Source organism: Pipistrellus hanaki (assembly GCF_964339955.1).
Source record: "Pipistrellus hanaki genome assembly, chromosome: 19".
In the NCBI taxonomy this organism is placed as follows: Eukaryota; Metazoa; Chordata; class Mammalia; order Chiroptera; family Vespertilionidae; genus Pipistrellus; species Pipistrellus hanaki.
The window spans coordinates 13,310,145-13,329,691 of record NC_140521.1 but is presented as its reverse complement, the minus strand read 5'-3'; the positions used below and the strand labels follow the sequence as shown (position 1 = coordinate 13,329,691).

The following is a 19,547-nucleotide window of genomic DNA, read 5'->3' as shown; positions in this document are numbered from 1 at the left end:
AATAGTTTTTCCAGACTGACTCCTTCTTGGGGTTGCACCACTGCCTTGCAGCCGCCCAGCGCCTCCTAGTCCCATTCATTCCCCCTCGCGCCTCCGAGGCCAGTGGCTTTAGGGGGTGTCCCTCCTTTCTGCTCCTCGCCCCACTTCCCCTTCTTGAGGGAGGAGGCAGTCAGCCCTTCTGAGGTCGGGACGGACGTGAAACCCAGTCCCTCAGCCCTTCCCTCCGGGGCTGCACTTTGCAACCTCAGCCAGGCGCAGGGTGTGGGGGTGAGGGTAGGGGTGAGGCGCAGGGGTTGGCCAGCCACCTTAGAAGAAGCGGCTCTTCCCCGCCGGAGCAGGCGCCGACCCAGGGCGGGATGTGGAAGCCGGGGGCGCGGGGCGCGGCGAGGACCCGGGCTGCAGGGAGCCGTCCTGCCCCGGCGGCGGCGGCGGCGGCGGGGGAAGCGGCCAGGTCGGCCCGTTACGCGGCGGCAGAAACGCGGGGAGGAAGAGAAACCAGGCTCTCTGACAAGTCAACAGGGCTTCCCTCCGGAGGGGGAGCCCAGAAACGGTCACTCACCCTCCGATCTCCCCCCCACACCCCTACCGCTGCAACCGATCCACTTGCGCGTCTGCCCCGGGCCCACCGGGCGGGGACCCGAGCTGCTGGCGGCTGCAGCTTCCGCCCCCACCGCCTCCAGCCGGGAGGGAGGGGAGCCGGCCGCGGACCGGTACCCGGAGCCTGGGTAAGGGTGGAGGTGATGGATCCGCACGGAATCGGATCCCAGGCTCCTACCCGCGCCCGGGACTCCCCCGTCTCCCCAGGATTCACACCGCCCTCGCCCGCATCGGGAGGATGGCAGCGCGGAGGAGAGGGACCGGGAGACCGGGCTCCGCTTGGGGAGCAAAGGGTGCAGGGGACATGGCCCCGGGAAGAAGGAGGAAACTTGCCCCACACGCGCGGGGAGGTCACGCCGCGGAGCGGGGCGCGGAAGCAGCAGAGAGTGGCCACGTCTTCCGGGGACCCCGCCGCCCGCCGCCCGCCGCCCTCCCCGCGTCCACCAGCCGGCCGGTCTCTTCTTACCTTAATAGTCCCGTCCATTGGGCCACGTCTGCAGGCGAGCCCCCCAATATTCCACACATTGACCCGGTTGCAGCCTGACCTCGTCGCAGCAGCCCCTTCGGATCAGCCGGGCGCGGCGGCCTCCTTCCCGGCGCCCCGGGCCCTCCCCGCGTGCCCCCTGCGAGCCGAGCGCCCTGCCCGCCCCGCGCGCCCCGGTGCACGTTTGTTGTTGTAGCGGATCGAAAAAGAGACAGTTTAAACCGGATGAAACTTTTTTTTCAGCTAATTTTGGGAAGTGACTTCACTTTGCAAAGCGGGGAGGAAGTCCTATCTCTCTCTCTCTCTCTCTCTCTCTCTCTCTCTCTCTCTCTCTCTCTCTCTCTCTCTCTCTCCTCCCTCCACCCCCCCCCCCTCCGCCGCTCCTGCTTTTCGCATCACACGCTACATAAATACACACGGAGATGCCCAGCTGCATCCACGCGCCGCGCACACAGGATGCCGGCTCCGGAGAGATAACGGGCCCCGGGAACAATGCCCGGGGGCGCGCCCGCCGCCCGTGCCCGGTCCCAGCAGGCTGCATCCCCCTCCCAGCCCTCCCCCCTCCACCCCCCAATTCCAAACCCAATCGCCTTTGGCCTTCTTCCTTCTCCCGGGGCCCTTGGCCCAAGGTGGCCCTCCTGACTCATTCACTTTCCGTTTCTTCCCACAGATACGTTCATTAATGTTTTTTCCAGCCGGAGGAGCCGGAGTCAAACTTTTTTCTTTCTTTTTCTTTTCTTTCTCTCTTTCTTTCTTTTTTCTTTCTTTCTTTTTTTTTTTTTTTTTTTTTTTTGAGGGGGGGGGTGGGGGCAGGAGCGCTTCCTAGGGCTGGGGAGAAGAAGCCAGAGCCTCCTGCCCTGGGCGATGCAGACGCAGACAGAGGCAAACCGACCAAGGCAGAGAGCATCCAATGGGAATTTTTCCACTCGGAATTGGGCTGCCAACTCCTGGAGTGGCTCACCCGCCCGGCCGCTCGCACTCCGGGCTGTTTTTGCAGGGATGCTGACCTCGGGGAGCGCGGACTCCGAACCCAGCGCTGGGGAGCAGGGGGTGGGGTGGGGGGCTCCTGGCGGCAGGCTTAGACCCTGTGCTCCTGGAGAGCTCCTGGGGCCCCCGCGCCCGCCCCCCCCCCGCCCCCCCAGGGCTGGGGCTGGGGCCAGCGACACCCTAGGCCACCTCCCTCCCGCGCCCTCTAGGGTCAAACCCCGGCGCTAACCTGGAGGCGACGGTCCCAGCCCGGGCACCACGGCCACAGCCGCCTGCGCGATGCCACCCGCGCCCAAGAGACGGACATTCGGGCGGGAAGTCCCCTCCACGCTGCTCAGCGGGTCTCCGGAGCGCATGCAGCACCCTCATCGCGGCCCAGACTCAGACTCCCGCCCCCACTCCGGGGAGACCCCGACCAAGCCCCCACTAAGCTGAGGTGGCCTCCCGGTGTCCCTCTGGCTGTACCCCGACACCCAGAGCTCCCCCACCCCCACCCCAGCAGCTCGGACGCACGCTCCAGAGGGGGCAGCCTCCAGCGTCCGGGCTCAGGGAGGGCAACCCCACCCCGGCACCCCGGGGTGCTTTCGGCCTGATTCCTGTGCTTCTCCCCGAAATTACCTTGTCCACGCTCTCCGGACCACGCTTTGGCACTTTCTCACTTTTATTTTAAGAGTCCACCCAGGGAAGGAGGAGAGAGAGAAGAAAAAAAAATCCAGAGGAGATCCGAGCCAATCGAAAAGAAAAAAAAAAAGTTGCCAAGGGGTGTCCTCTGCAGCGGCAGCGAAAAGAGGTGACTTATTAATTCTTTATTTCTTCAGGAGCAACGGAGCCCCAGAGCGAGCTCTCTCGCCTCCCTCCCGCCCGCCTGCCCCCCAACCCCCCTCTCTCGAAATGAGTCTCATCAATTCAGCTCCAATTTTGGGGTCGAATGCAGACGAGGGTCTGAACGTGACCAGACCAGGAGTGGCGGGTGCAGCCTGCCAGCAATTGAGAGACTCGGTGTGTGTATGGGGGAGTGAAGAAAGGGGGGGGGGGAGGTGGTTAAGGGGTGGAATGAGGGCCGGGCTGCCCCCCACCCCCCCACCTCCTGTCTGCTTCTCAATCCAGGGGTCTGCTCAGGGGCTCCCCTGGGACCGCCACATCTGGTTACCGCTAGCGGGGTCAGTCCCCCCCCCCCCCCCTTTGCCTGGGGCCACCAGTTCTGGAGTTCAATTAAAAGAAATCAGGGTTAACCCTTTCCTCCCCTCGGCCCAGCCGCCCGGCCCCGCTCACTGCTTCCCCCTCCAGCTTCCACATGCTTTCCAGAGAGGAGAGAGGTTAAAGGGAAAGGGAGAATGAATTACATCCTTTCAAACCCCAAATTGTTTCCTTTGCAGCCCAGACTCTGCAGGCCGACCTTCAAACAACAACGGGGGCTTTCAGGAGGGCGAGAGGGAGACTGCTTCCCACTGGGGGGGAGACCAGAAACCTGGGACTACCCCCCCACCCCTACCCCAGCCACAGCACCCCTCTTTCAGACAGAGAGGACTCCAGCTCCACCATCAGGAGGCCCTCTTCCTGGCACTGGGCAAGCACCAAGGCCATGAATGGCCACCCCATGCCCCATGCCCCATACCCCATGCCCTCCACCTAGGCCTCCAGAAGGCTCCTCTGTGGCCAACACATTGGCAAGCATTCTCTTCCCGCCTCCGGTTCAGCCTGGACCAAGGCAGGTTGCCTTCACCTCATGGACCAGCACGGTCACCCCCATATCACTAGCGCCCCCAATGCCGGTTTTCCCATTGGGATGCTCCACAGGGAACTGGATTGAAAGGAGGGCTGCCCCCCTGTTTTAGTTCTGGGGCTCAGTAGCACTTTCTCTTCTTTCTGCCTGTAAGACCCACGCTATGGCAATTTCATTATTTTGAAGCTGGGGGGGTGGGGGCGAGAAGAGGGAGCAGCTGGCACAGCATCATTGTCACCACTTTGTGACTCAGGGACTGGCATGCGGGCCACGCCTGTGCCTACTGACCAGGCCTTCCTGAGGCCCTCCTGTCCATCCATACGGCTCTCCGTCCAGACGAACCAACCCCCCCCCCCAACTCTGGACAGCCTTTGAGGGAATGCGACACACACACACACACACACACACACACACACACATCCTGTGTTGACATGCCGGTGGGCAAGCGTGCCCACTTATGTAACTCTGGATTGGAGGCTCGCCTCTCCCGCTGCTGCTTTTGTAAATCCCAAACTGGGGTGTGTGTGGGGGGGGGGGGGCCCTAACCAAACACAACAGTAAACAAGTCTGCCCCCTTTTCATGTGGTTTCCACCAGACATCTGGAAAGATGGTTTGATCCTGGCAGCCCGCATTGTTTTCACGAGCAGCCAAGGAGAATATTTCGAATGTTTGCATTGAGACAAATTGATAGAGAGCCTGCGGTGAGGCCTGCTGCAGAGGAAGCCTGTCCAGGAGTTGGGAATTGGGGGGTGGGTGGAACCCTTGTCCTTCCCTCTCCCTCCCTGTCTGTCTCTCTCCTTACCCCACTTCTTGCCTCACTCCTTTTCTCCCTTTCTCTCTCTCTCTCTCTCTCTTCCCTTTCCTGCCTTGCCAGTCTCCTCCTGGCCTGGCTAGGGATTGCTGACTTACCCCAGCCCACACACTGGCACACACCCTCTCTTCTGGCTTACCAGAACAGCCTGCGCTGCCTCTCCCTTTCCCAGACTGGGCAGGGCTGCTGACCAACCAGGAGCGGGTGCTGGCTGCCACCCGTGCCCCCTCAGTCCATCAGCACCGCCGCCGGCTGGCTTTCAAGTCCAAGTCCGGGGAGGCTCACAACCCCACAAAGCGGGTCCAGCTTTTAAAACGAAAGCTACCACCTGGGGAGGAGGAGGTACCCCCAAAACAGACCCCCTTCCATGTCTAAGTCTAGGGTCCTTTATGGAAAGCATGCCTATGGGGGGGGAGGGGGATATTTCTTTGGAACTTTCCGAATCGGACAGTATTTTCACGGATGCGGAAGTCCCGCTTCCCCCGGGAGGGAGGGGGGCGGCGGGTGAAAGGCGGCTTGGCTCGCTCAATGTCAGCCCTTTTGACCCGGTCAAGGCTCCCCAGACAGAAGCGACTTCCCGGGCTTCTCTGAACCTGCCCTGAGTTAGGGACGGGAGGGCGCGACAGGCAGAGCTGGGTCCCTAGGGTGCCGACGACGACGACTCCTGGACAGTCCGTCGGGGCATTTGAAACCCTGAGCGATGCCGCGGGGGAGGAGGGGGGGCTGGAAGAGAGACGCCGGCCCAGCCAGCCCAGCGGTCCAGGGCGGATCCTCCCCCTCCGCCCGCCTCCTCGCCCCCCCCCCCACCCCTCCTTCTAGCGGCCACAGCGGGTATTCGGGTATTCGAGCTGGCAGGCGGGGCGGGGGGGGGGGGGGGGGGGGCGGGGCGGGGGAGGTGGGATGGGCGAGTGAGCCAGCGCCAAAACTCCAGACTGCTGCACAACTGCAGCTTCAAGTGTCTGGCCCCTCGCTCGAGGCCATAATTAATTTGAGATTTATTTTTATTGGAGAGCTCGAGTCTCGTCTGACCTTAGCCAAACAAGGCAGCCCGAGCCGCCCCTGGATGCGCTTGGATGCCGGGGCGTATTTCTGCAGGAAAGGCTCGCTCTGCAAGGCGCGCCTGCTTTGAATTTGCTGCTCAGACTTCCAGCCACTCGCGGTGGAAGGAAGATTTAGAGCCTCTGCTCGCCCGCCCGGCCCGCTCCCCGCGCCCCTTCCTTCCCGCCCCAGCGCCGGGCGGGTTCCAGAGGCGACGTGGGGGGCCGGGCGGCGGGAGGCCCCGGAGGGGAGGGGAGGGAGGGGAGGGTCTCTGCGCCCAGGCCTTGGCGCTCAGGGGGCCGGGTCCCCAGACCACACCGCGTCCAGGAGGAACCCCCGCCCCCCCAGGGAGCCCGAGGTGGACAGAGAGCGCAGATGGACCAGAGGTGGAGACCAGCCAGGGGCCTGGACCCTCAGCCAGGGGCTGCATCTGGATGGGGGCCTTGCTCCAATCTCCATCTGCCCCGCCCGCCAGCCAGCGGTCCTTCTAAGCACAGACTTGTGTCCCTGAGATGCCGCTTCAGGACCTGCTAGAAGCTGCCACTGGGCGGGTCTGGGCGGAGAACATTCTAGAGCTATCAGCCTTCTGTCTTCTGGTGGTGGGGCTGGGGTGGGGTGGGGAGAGTGGGGAGGTCTCCCAGCCGGGAAGGCTGCATAGGCTACGCCCTCAGGCTGGTAGATGGGGGGACGAGAGCTAGGGATCTGGAAAACTTGCAAAGGAAAATGAAGGACCCCATCAGTCTCCAGTAGGGTCGGGAAGGGACCTTCAAGGAGTGCCCTGTGCGCTGGGGATGTGCAATAATATAATATAATATAATATAATATAATATAATATAATATAATATAATATAATATAATATTGATTATGGTATCACATAATTGTCCTCATCCCCCCATTCCCATCCCAAACCCCATGTGTTTTTGCCCAGCGCACTGGCACCATGTACACGTACCGTTAGGATTACTCTGGGGGTCTCCTGCACCCTCCTCCCCTTAGCTGCAAGTGACTCCCATCGGGAGATCCAGCTACTTGGGTGTGGATTCTGCCTCTGCACTTCCCAGCTTTGTGGCCTCGAACAAGTTCCTTCACCTCTCTGTGTCTCAGTGACCTTGTTAAACCATGGGCATTATAATAGGACCTGCCTCAAAAGGATATTGTAAAGCTGGCATGAACGTTTGTTTAGAGCTTGCCTGGCAGTCAGCAAGATGTTGTCCTTATGATTTGGATCTTGGCTTCTGCCCCCTTACAAGCTGGGTTTCGTGAACTTCTCAATGCCTCAGTTTTTCATCTGCAAACTGGACCCCCTCTTAGGGTTGTGATCAGCACGAAACCAGTTAGTGCAATGGTTAGAACAGGGCCCGGCAGAGGGATGCTCACTCATTGACTCACTCACTGCCTGTCCATGTCTTAGCCACCCGAATTCCCTCTCTCCCTCTCTCTTCCCATCCTCACACCCACCCTCAGTGCCTCCCTGGGTATTCTGTGAGTGATCAGCACCAGGAAGCTGCCTGGGGGCAGTGGGCACCCTGAGCTCCCGGTCCCTGCGCCAGGGCCCAGGTGCTTGTCAGTCACCTGGGAGTGGGCGCCTGTCGCCCAAGGGCAGGGGCTTGGCAGCCGCGGACTGTTTGTGCCCCTCTGGCAACTAGTCCGGCCCCCCGGGAGCCAGCGGAACAGACCGAAGATTGTCCTGGCCACGCAGACCTTTCACCATCATCAATGCCCCGCTTTGTGCAACAATACAAACGTTGTGGCTGCTTGAAAAATCCATTTTTTCCCCTTTTAAAGAGCTCCCGTGAAGACCGGCTCCCCTAGGGGCCCACAGCTCTCAGACCTCACAACGGCACGCCCCCTTCCACCTCTCCCCTTTCTTCCCTCTCTCCTCCTCCCCCCCCCCCCCAGCCCCCAGGGTATGCTTGCTCTCCAACTCTCGGCCTGGATCAGGTTCCTGGACTCTCTCTCGCCCCTCTACCCTCTAAGAGAACTCATCCTCCTGGAGGTTTTCGGGGTGCGTGCAGACTGGTGGGTCCACGTGGATGGGAAAGACTGCCCACCCCCCCCCCAGCCCGCCTGCAGCCCTGGGACCCAGCTGGAAGAGGGAGCTCCTCAGCTGGGCTCCCAGTTTTAGGGGGGGGGGGGAGAGGGGAGGCTGCTGGGAGGGGTTACAAGGAACCAGAGCTTGCTCCAGCCTATGTGCTCTCTGCCTCCTCCTGGGGGCCCTCCGTCCGTCCATCCATCCATCCATCCATCCACTTATGGACACACTGGTTTCTCATTTTTCATTCATTCATTGCTGTTGAGACACCCTTCAGACCTGGCTTCCCATGGACCACAGACTTCTACTGAAAGTGGGGAGATGGGGATGGGATGGGATTGGGGGGGGGGGTGCGCTTAGACGCAGGCTACCAGGTGGCAGCACACTTCCCTTTACAGAAATGGGGGGTGGACGCCCCAAGGATACAACTCGAGGGTCCTCGCCCCGTCGTTGTGGCCACAAGCTTCTCTTCAGCGCACACCACCTGGGCGCTCTCGGACCCGTCCCGCCGGAGGGTGGGGGCCCCTCGTGGGCGGGGCTTGGGAAGAGGGCGGAGCCCGGACCTGGGGGAGGTGGGAGCTCGCTTCCAGGACCTCGCAGGTCCTCCTTCCAGCCTTCCAGTCCCGGGAAGCCACCGAGGGCGGCGGGAGGACCTCGACGCGTCCCCACCCGGGGCAGGACCGCCCGCCCGGCACCCTCGGCCCAGCCTCGCTGGACGATTTCCATGAAACGTGTAACCCAGGTGCCCTGGCCTCATTTTGTTTACGTTCTTGGAAACTGTTGTGGAAAAGGAAAAAAAAGGAAACAAAACAAAACCACCCTTCGATTTGCTGTCAAGTCGCAATCGGAACCTTGGAGGGCGTGGATGGAGGGAGGAAGGGGGGCTTTCGGACGAGGTGAGGGGGTGTCGGACGGGGAAGAGGGGCGCAGCTCGTTCATCCACCTGCGCACACCCGCGCACACGCACATCCTCAGCCCGGAGAGCCCGCAGTGCCCCAGGCGGGAGCGCACACGCCATGGGCTGGCTCCAGGGGCCGATCTAGGGGCCGCCGCCCCGGCTTCCCAGCAGAGCCACCAGCTCCGCCGCGTCAGGAGCCGCCAGGGATCCGGAACCTCTGACCGACCCCCCCCCCCCCCCCCCGCCCCCCAGCCACCACCCTTTCCCGGGGTGCAGGGGCTCTGGCGTTATTACCTGTTTAAAGACGCTGTCAGGTCTTACCTTGACGTAAGACGACGTGTCGGGGACCGTCTGGAACATCCTGGGGCGGTGAGGAGGACGGGTGGGGAAGGTCCCAGAACCAACCTGGGGAGGAGAGACCTGGGTCACCCACAAGCGGAGCAAGGGTGATGCGGTGTGTGTGTGTGGGGGGGGGGGGGGTGATGAAGAGAGAATGCTAGAGCTGGAGGCCTCCAAACCTCCTGGATCAGCCAGGGGGTGGGGGACGGGGGTCCGAGTGGTCATTACCGGACACTCCCCCCCCCCTCCGTGCCTGTGCTGAGTACAGGGGTGGAGGGTGGAGGATGGGGATGACTTCAGGCTAAGGGATAAAGACTGAACCCAGCTCACAGTTCTGGTCTGTTCCCCACTCTCCTGCAAGCCTCTTCTGCCGGAAATCCGCTATCCGCTGTCCGACCCCCCTCCCTCACCCCCACTCCCGGGGGCCTGGGTAGCTTCCCACCTGCCAGAGGAGATGCAGGTAGGTTTACCCACCTCCTGCCCAGGCCCCAGGAAACAGATATTCACAGGGGTGAACACGCTGGGGCCCTTGGGGGCACAGCCCCTTCTGCCCAACTCCCCAACACCCCTAGGGCTCCGCTAGCGCCCAGATACCCCCCTCTTCCCTCCTAAGGGAGCGCTTAGGCAGACCGGCTCGGTTCCGGGGGTCCCCCAGGCCCCTTTCCCCGGGGTCCCCGCTTCTAAAAGAACACGGGTTTGCAGGCAGAGGCCACGATCACGAAACATGCGGCCTCACTGTCACTGGCAGGGGAGGTGGCACCTGAGATCTGAATTTTGGGGCGGGGGGGACCCCACCAAGGACTCCAGAATGCCAGTCTGGCTCCTGGTCCAGGTCCTTCCTTCCCTGAAACCATCTCTAACTAACGCGGCAGCCCGCAGCTTCTCCGGCAGCCAATGTGTTTCTGATAAAATCACTTTTCTCCCCACTAACACATTCCAGCTTTGGGGCTCCCGAAGCCACAACGCGCACACACACACACACAGAGAGTTAGGGACTAGGTACATTTCTGGGGGGCTCCTAGATGCCCATTCACTAGCCTCCGCCCCGGCTGCAGCATCTCCCCTGTTTACTTTCAAAGTTGCGGTGAAATTTGCAAGAAAAGAGGGGCGGGCGGGGGGGCGGGGGGGGGAGAGAAAAAGAAAGCATTGGAGAATTGGAGAGACTGAAAAAATAAATAAAAGACCCCCCACCCCAAAGCTTTGCATTTCCTGAGGACAACTAAAGCAAGCTGAGAGGGCAGAGTGGGGGCGCCCAGAGTCTGCATTGCCCCCCCCACCCCCAAATGTCCCTCTTAAAGGAACACTCACCTTAGGCACCCGCTCCTGCTAAGGCAAGCCCAGCGCGGCACCGCCAGGATGTTCAAGAGCTCGGTGCGAATTCTCTGTGCCCAGAGCCCGATCTGATCCTTGGCGGCGCGAATTCAACCCCCGCTGGAGTCGACGTTTGGACTTTCTTTCCTGCACATCCAGACGCGGGGGGTGGAGGGGGGGGTGGACTCAGGCTCCGCGCCTCCTGGGGGGGGGGGGGAGGCGGCTAAAGGAGCCACTTCAGTCTGTGCGCCCTGCAGCCTGCCTCTCCGCCAACCTCTCGCCAGTGCTCTCCGTCCCACTCCCTCTTCCTCTCCCCCTCCGCCCCGTCTTTTAATTTGATTTCCGTTTTCTTATCAATATTTCAACTGCCGTCTGATGGATGGTTTTATGGACAGCCACCCATCTGCCCCCGGCTGCTTTTCCAGGAGCCTGCCTGGGCTTCTAGGAAATGCACAGGCTCACTCATCACTGATGTGAAGACGGCTCTGCGGAGCCTGGGGGGGCGGGGGGGGGGGGACAGCCACCCAGGCCTTCCATACGCCCATGATTTCGTTCCAAAGGAGGACCCTGCGAATGCTTATTCCTCAGGCCCAAACGAGAGAGGAGTGAGGTCTTTGGTTTTCCGACCTCAAGGTAGCTCCTTGCCTTGACTTGGTCCTTCCCAGGAAGAATTCACCTCCTGTGACCCACATTCTCTAGGCAGACTCCAGAAGGGCGAAGGGGATTGCAAATGTCAGAGAAATAACCGATGGGGGTGGGGGAAGGGGAGGGTAATTTAAAAACACAGGCATTTAAAAACACTTCTGCTAAGGAGTCATTTCTGGGTCCTCAAATGTGCATTTCCTTGAAATCGGGGGTGTTGCTTATGTCTTCGCTTCCTCATGGGGACCTGGCCTTGAGTCCACGCTCCCAGGTACTACTCTTTCAGTGGCCGGATCACAGAACAGAGGGGGCCTTAGTGGTTTGCAAACCCTTGCATAGGACGCCCCCAGAGAGTCCTGCAAATGGGAACCGCTCACCAGCCTCTCCCTCCTCCCCGTCCCCCAAACAGATGAACTTGGAGGTGGGGAGGGGAAATGGAGGTGACAGGTCAGAGGAGAGATGGGGAGTGGGTCCATTTGTAAGGATCAAGCTTGAAGGCTTTGCTCGCGCCTCAGGGAATGGGCCTCAGTTTCTCAAATTTCCCCTCCGCTTTCTTTTCTGGGTCCCTGGATGGCTGACTACTTTGGTCCTGGGCACTGAGAAAATGTGTTTAGGACTCGCTCCCTCTCCTTCAAGACCCCCGTCGTCTCCCCCCCCCCCCCCTCCCGCTGTCTCTGGAGATTTTGGACCAAAAGGCAATGGCTAGAATTCCATTTCTGGAGAAACCACACTTATCACCCAGATCTCCCCACGTGGGGGGTATGGGGGCTGGCAGGCAGGGTTATTCATTATTTCCTTCGCAACAATATCCCGATTTTTCTCCCCGTCCCTCCCCCCAGAGCTCCACATATTGAAACATTTTGCTGCTTAATAAGAGCAGCCGGGAGAGCTGCGAGGTGAAAGGCCAGCTGGGGACCGTGACTGGGGCTGCCTGGGCTCCGAGCTGATGGCCAGGCCGCCCCGCCCCGCGCATTCCTGACAATTGCTTAGGAAAACACGGCTGGGCCTGGGAGGGGAAGGGGCTTGAAGAACAAGAGCCAAGGCCCCTTGTATTTTCGTTCTCGGAAAATGATTTTTCCTTCCCGAGGACACAAGCACACGGTTCCAAACAACCACGGATAAAACAGAGGTGCAGCTACGTCCCGTAATCCGTTCTCCGAGGATGTCCGGTATTTTTAAACAGGTGCTTGTCAGGAAAAGTTGGAGATTTGAAAAGGAGGGGTTCCACTATGCTAGAGGAGGTAGGCACTAAACAACTGTCGGCATAATAATTTACCATCCAGATTAAGTTTTTCTAGTCGCGGTCCTTCCTTTATATCCCATCCCCCCTTCTTTCCTCCCTCCCTCTCTTCTTCCCTTTTTTTCCTTTCCTTCCCTCCCTCCCTTCTTTCCTTCCCTTCTTTCTTCCCTCCTTCCTCCCCTCCTCCTCTCCTCTCCTTCCTTCCTTCCTTCCTTCTTTCCTTCCTTCCTTCCTTTCCTCCTTACTTTCTTTCTTCCTCTATTTGAAGGGAGTTTCTAAGTTATCACTTGAGTATCTCCCTCTGGATTTTAAACTCTTCCTCCTCCATGTCTTCACAGTTGTTATCGCATCTTTGCTTGTAAACATGTCTAAGCTCTCTCTCCCTCCATTAGATTGTAAACTCCCCGAAGGCAGAAGTTGGGTTTGTTTTGTTCATGGCTGGATACCCAGTGTCCACACTGAAATAGGCAGACAAAGGAAACAATTATTTGGCTACATCCCTTTTTTTGAAATACCTAAAAAAGAGAATATAAGCCCTGGCTGGTTTGACTCAGTGGATAGAGCATCAGCCCATGGACTGAAGGGTTCTCGGTTGGATTTTGGTCCAGGGCACATAGATTGGTTGCAGGCTCAATCCCTGGGCCCAGTCGGGCGTGTGAAGGAGGCAACTAATCGATGTGTCTCTCTCACATTTATGTTTCTTTCTCTGTCTCTCCTCCTCCCTTCACTCTCTCTAAAACTCTATGGAAAAATATATTCGGGTGAGGATTAATAAAAAGAAAAAAAGAAGGGGCCCTGGCCGGTTTTGCTCAGTGGATAGGGTGTCTGCCTATGGACTGGAGGGTCCCAGGTTTGATTCCCATCAAGGGCATGTGCCTTGGTTGCAGGCACATCCCCAGTGTGGGGTGTACAGGAGGCAGCTGATTCATGTTTCTCTCTCATCATCGATGTTTCTAACTCTCTATCCCTCTCTCTTCCTCTCTGTAAAAAAAAAAAAAAAAAAAAAAAAAAAAACAAAACAAACAAACAAACAAAAAATAAATAAAATATTTTTATTTTTATTTTTTTAAATATTCTTTTTTTATTTTATTTTATATTTTATTGATTTTTTACAGAGAGGAAGGGAGAGAGATAGAGAGCTAGAAACGTCTATGAGAGAGAAACATCGACCAGTTGCCTCTTGCATACCCCCTACTGGGGATGTGCCTGCAACCAAGGTACATGCCCTTGACCAGAATCGAACCCGGGACCTTTCAGTCCACAGACCGACGCTCTACCACTGAGCCAAACCGGTTTCGGTAATAAAATATTTTTTAAAAAAGAAGGGAAGACAAAGAGAAACAAAAACAAACTAAGGAAAACTGACAGGAAAATTTCACCTAACTGCTACTGATATTTTCTGCTGCTCAGGTTTATATGCAATCAGTGCTCATGTGTTGGCTTCATTTTTACCTCCTGGATTAACCAGGGAGCCTGAGCTCATTCCCCTCCTTCCCCCTCCCCCGCCCCCAAGCATCCTGGGTGTGGTCAGCTGATAGAGGTGTCCATTACCTAAGTTCTGTACCAAACTCTTTGTATGTGTGTGTGAGTGTGTGTGTGTGTGTGTGTGTGTGTGTGTGTGTGTGTGAGAGTGTGCACACGCATGTGCTTGTGTCCTATTTCACACTCCTCCTGTCATTTCAAGCATCAGAATGGGCACTCCCTCCAAGGGGCATGTAAATAATAAAATCTTGGTGGTCCTGGGAAAACAAATGAGCTGAGAATGAAGTGAGGAATACTGTGGAGTCTCGGATAGGGTCTCTCAGAACTGGACATATACCTGGAAGCCTGCCATGCTGGCCCATGTGTGTGTGTGTGTGGCGGGGGGGGGGGGGCAGGGAGAGATGGGGATGCCCACTGGGGAAGTGCCTGCAGCCTAACCACCCAGTCCTGGAGCACGGGTGGGGTGGAAGTAGGACCTAGCCTATCTCATTCTCCAGAAGAACACAACCAACTCTCTGTCACCTGAAGCCTTCAATTTGCCAGGAGAAAATTGCTGAAATTAGTAACAGCTGCCTTAAGGAAAGGCATAAAAGAGGAGGATGGAGGGAAAGGGGCAGGAAGACTTCTTAAAGCAAACTTATCCCTCCAACTCTTTTCAAAGGGAGACCAGGTAAGTGAGGGCTCTCTTGCTCTATAGTTATTACGCCCTCATCATCCTGTACCAAGCTGTTTCCTTGTGCCATAGATTTACAATCCACAGATTAGCACGTGACCCTCCTGTGGAGTTTAGGAGTATAGGAGATCAGATCCACTGGGTGGCTGTCAAGGAGTTTTATGATTTTAAGCAACACAATTAGGAGCCAGCTTCCTTATTTGGCCCACCATTTGGCTACAGTTAGATCATCAAGAGATACCCCCTCCCCCAATTAATAATTCCATGAGAAAATTTAACCTGGGAAAGGATGTGAATCAATGTCAACTTCATGTTCCAGGGCTGGAAACTTTGGGTTCGAGTCTTGGTTCTGCTCCTGATGAACTTGAGGCTGAATTGTGTCACCTCCAGTTCATGTCTTACAGCCCTCACCCCAGGACGTTAGACTATGACTGTATTTAGAGAGAGGGTCTTTCAAGAGGTAAAGGAGATAAAATGCCTGCACCCTGATGCAGGGTGACTAGTGTCCTTGTAAGGGGAGGAGATCAGGACACAGAAATGTGAGAACAGAGAAGAAAGACTGAAAGCTCACAGGAGAAGGTGGCCATTGCAAGCTAAGGGGCAAGGCCTCCTGAGAAACCAACCCTGCGGACTCTTTGATCTTGGACATCCTAGTCTCCAGAATGTAAGAAAACAAAAATCTGTTGTTTAAAGCACTTACTGGTTTGCATTTATGATGGCAGCCCCAGCCAACGAATGCCTCTGAGATGCAGTATTCTGCCGTGACTTGGTTTCTCCAAGCAAGGGAAAGAGAATTGATGAGGCTGACCCACTCCCTGAGCTTTTCCAAAACCTGCTGTGATGATGACTATCTATTGACTATCGAATGCTTTTGACCATGAGTGGCCTTGTGGGTGAAGCAGTGTTCCTGTCCTTGGGGTTCTTTTCAACCCCAATAACATTCAAAGCCTAATTGAGTTTTAGCCTCTCTGGATTTCCTATTCTTTTCGCTGTTCATGATGAGAAAGGAAGGAAGTTGCTTCCCACTCTTCCAACAAGCAATGTCAGATTTTACAGGGGAGCCAATAAGATGTCACACTCCTTATCTCTCATTCTCTGCATGCCCCTGTAGCCCCTGACAGGCTGCAAAACAAGATTGAGCCCCTAGAAATGACAAAGAAAGTGGAGTGGGAAATCTGCTCAGGGAGATAAGTCCAGGAAATGGAAGTAGTGAGTAGAACAGGGTTCATGAGAAAGAAGACGCAGCAGACCAGGCTCTTTAGATTCCATCATGTGGGTGACCTGGTCAGTCCTTTGATTCTCATCATATCTCATACACACACACACACACACACACACACACACACACACACACTCTCACACATGTCCTCAGTGTAAAGAGGCTCTTTGGGTGTGTAGCACAAAGTACAAAAGAGGGAGTATTCAGAGTGAGACTGAAAAGGACTGGGGCAAGAGATTTGCAATCCAAATAGAAGTGAGAGAAAGGGCCTCCCCTATGTCACAGATTCACCCTCACCCCACCCATACATAAAAATGCCTTGCCCTGACCGGTTTGGCTCAGTGGATAGAATGTTGGATTTCAGACTGAAGGGTCCCAGATTTGATTCTGGTCAAGGGCATGTACCTTGGTTTCGAGCACATCCCCAGCAGGGGGTGTGCAGGAGGCAGCTGATCAATGCTTCTTTCTCATCAATGTTTCTAACTCTCTATCTCTTTCCCTTCCTCTCTGTAAAAAAAATCAATTATACACACACACACACACACACACACACCCTGTATTTTCTGGTGTATAAGACAACCTTTGAAATGAAAAAAAGTCAACTGAAAATTGGGGGCAAAAAAACAAAATTGCACAAAAATTACCTGCAGATCTTGACGGCAAAGTAAGTCTTTTCTTTGAAGTGGGGGGTAGTCTTATACAGCGAATATAGGCCTAAACCTATGTTTTAACTGTAAAATTAGGGGGTTGTCTTATACGCCGGAAAACACAGGTCTCTGTGTGTGTGTGTGTGTGTGTGTGTGTGTGTGTGTGTATATATATATATATATATATATATATATATATATATATATATATTTTTTTTTTTTTTTTTTTTTTTTTTTTAAATATCCTAAAGCTCCCCAGGATTGGAGAGGTAGAGGTAAGGTATTAGAGAATGAATGAAACTATTCATTAAGGCAAAGAGGAACTTCTTATTGATTTTTGTGAGAGAGAGGAAAGGAGAGGGCTAGAGAGATGGAAACATCAATGAGAGAGAAACATCATTGATAAACTGCCTCCTGCATACCCTCTATTGGCGATCAAGCCTGCAACCCTGGCCATGTGCCCTGACTGGAAATTGAACCGTGACCTCCTGGTGCATAGGCCAATGCTTAACTACTGAACAATACTGGCTGGGCTTGTGTACATTTTTTTAATGGAGGTGGGAGGAGTAGGGTGAGGTGTGGGAGACAGTTGAGTGGGTAGAGGTATAAATGATAGTCCTCATGCCAGGGTCTGGGAGACTCTTTCAAGAACTAAGGTGTCTTGCCGAAACCGGTTTGGATCAGTGAATAGAGCATTGGCCTGCAGACTGAAAGGTCTCAGGTTTGATTCCGGTCAAGAGCATGTACCTTGGTTGTGGGCACATCCCCAGTAGGGAGTGTGCAGGAGGCAGCTGATCAATGATTCTCTCATCCATGTTTCTAACTCTCTATCCCTCTCTCTTCCTCTCTGTAAAAAATCAAAAAAATATGTTATTAAAAAAAAAAAAAAAGAACTAATGTGCCTTTGGCCACGTGTTTCCAACTTCTGGAGGGAAGAGAAGCTATGTAAGTCCTTGCCTGGTCAAATACGGGTCTGCTGTGTCATTATTATGATTTTGTGACCTTCAACTTTGGTCAAACAGGGAACAGCAAGGCCCCAGAAAGAGCACAGTTACTCCGTGTTACTTCAACGCACATCACAGCTGAATACAAAACAATGTCCCCTCTTAACACAATAAACACTGGGGACTCACCGCCTTGTGAGTTCCTCTGGCTTCCCTAGATAAGAGATCAAAAGTGGAGGGTATGTTTTCATGTTCTTGGTGGTATTTTTAAATGAGAACTCTGTGAAGTAAGATTTTTGGCTGGGGAAAAAGGAGATGGAGATGTATTTCCAACCCCATTTTTCTCTTCTTAAAATGTCAGGCTTGTGAGTGACACACAGAGATGAGTGGAGGGGTTGACTCTGACATTCTCATGGCTTCACAGTGATCGATAATGTGGAGATGGAGAAAGAAGGATGTGATAGTTGGCTCTCCATGCAGCCTCTGTGCTGTGGCTTTGGGTGAGGGTTTTGGTTCTATTTTATAACAATAGAGTGGAAGAGAAGGGGTGGAATGGAGCATTCTCCTTCAAGTGGGTAATGCCCCCTTCATCCCAGTGTCTGACCAGAGAGTGGGTTGGCCCGTGCGGCTGCTAAATTGAGCTTTCCTGCCTGGCCGGCGTGGCTCAGTGCTTAAGTGTCTCAACCTATGAACCAGGAGGTCATGGTTCGATTCCCAGTCAGGCCACATGCCCGGGTTGCAGGCTTGATCCCCAGTGTGGGGCGTGCAGGAGGCAGCCCATCAATGATTCTCTCTCATCATTGATGTTTCTATTTCTCTCTCCTCTCCCTTCTTCTCAGAAATCAATAAAAATATGTTTTTAATTGAGCTAGTCCCCCCTGACCTTTATGACCTCAGCTAGCCACCTTGGCTGGCTGTCTTGTCTTTCTGAGGATCCGGTTCTTCACATTGTACTAAATGTTTTATGTGAGTGGCACCAGCAATGGAACACCCTGACTGAGGGAGGAGTGTTGCCATGGAAACATCACGAGGCAGCTGAGTACCATGAAGTCCAGTGGGTGCCTTGCCTATCGATGCTCACTTGGGGAACCAGAGACTCCAGTCTTTCTTAGAGCACCCCCCAAGGGTACAAATTTCGTGCAATGGGCCTCTAGTGGTAAAATAAAATGCTCACTTACCCCATTGAAAAGACTAAAAGGCACTGTGATGCAATGAAAAGGGTATAAGATAAGATCCCAGCAGCTAAGAGGGAGAGTGATATTTCCTGACTTTCTTTAGGAATACCCGAGGCAGAAGATGCCTCTCCTGGTGAGAGTTCAGCACGGTATTTGGAGTGGTTTCCTTACAAGAAATGACAAGGGTAGGTGATCATGGTTTTCAGTTTGGGAGACCTCACGATTTGGAACCAAACTGAACTTCGGCCTGCATGTCTCTAAGAGAAGCTGGCCGTGGCTGTGGGGCCCAGGAGCCTGGCAGATGATAAGCACTTGCAATCTTGAGCGCTTATCTCCCCCTGTATCTGGCCTTCTTGCATTTAGAAAGTAAATCGGGAAATCTCACCGCAGCAGGCCTTCCTGTGAGGAGGCTGGCATTTCCTGCCCACCCCACTGAGGGCAGGAATGGAGGGAGCAGGCTGCTGGGCTTCTCCTCTCAGCTCCCTCATCGCTGCTGGGCAGGGAAGGTGGGCGGGCATCAAGGTCAGCAATAGTGCGGGTTCGAGGGGAGGATACAGTTATGTGCCTGACTCACTTCCCATACAGGTTTGTTACCCATAAAATAAAAACAATCCACAGGCACTTCTTTGAATAAACACATGCACACATTGCATGAATATTCAGCTGACATTTATTGAAAAAAAAAACCTGATATGCTTTTGACAAACTACCACTAAGTTGATTACATTAGAACAGGGGTCCTCAAACTTTTTAAAGTGGGGGCCATATCACGGTCCCTCAGAGAGCTGGAGGGCCGGACTATATGAACTACTAATTCCTACTGTAACACCTCGGCTGCGCTCACTGCCCAAAAATCCTGGCGGGCCGGATCAGACTCCTCTGCGGGCCGCATGTGGCCCGCGGGCCGTAGTTTGAAGACCCCTGCATTAGAAATAGGTCACATCTTAAAAAAAATTTTTTGTTGCTTTCAGAGAGGGAGGGAGAGGGAAAAAGGGACACCAACATCAATGATGAGAGAGAATCATTGATGGGATGCCTCCTACAGGGCCTTAACTGGGGATCAAGCCTGAAACCTGGGAATGTGCCCTGACCAGGAATTGAACCATGACCTCCTGGTTCATAGGTTGATGCTCAACCACCGAGCCACATTGGCCAGGCAGAATTAGGTTGCATTTTATTGACACATGATAAATTCCATAGTGTAACATTTTAAACATGTTGTAAGCAGATAATATTTTTGGAAAGAGAATTACTTCTCTCCACCTCTCATGTTTATCTTTAGGGTCAATTTTATTCCAATTTT

At 55.0% G+C, this 19,547-nt stretch overlaps 1 protein-coding gene across 1 annotated transcript in view; it reads right to left on the bottom strand.

Moving 5' to 3' along the window:
- FLI1 (Fli-1 proto-oncogene, ETS transcription factor) overlaps positions 1 to 1,255 on the bottom strand; it is a 111,037-nt gene extending 109,782 nt beyond the window's left edge. Inside the window, exon 1 of the mRNA XM_084867293.1 lies at positions 1,064 to 1,255. Within this exon, the coding sequence (XP_084723419.1) occupies positions 1,064 to 1,081 (18 nt within the window). The 5' untranslated portion in view covers positions 1,082 to 1,255. The remainder of the gene's footprint in view (positions 1 to 1,063) is intronic.
- Between the last annotated feature and the right edge of the window lie 18,292 nt (positions 1,256 to 19,547).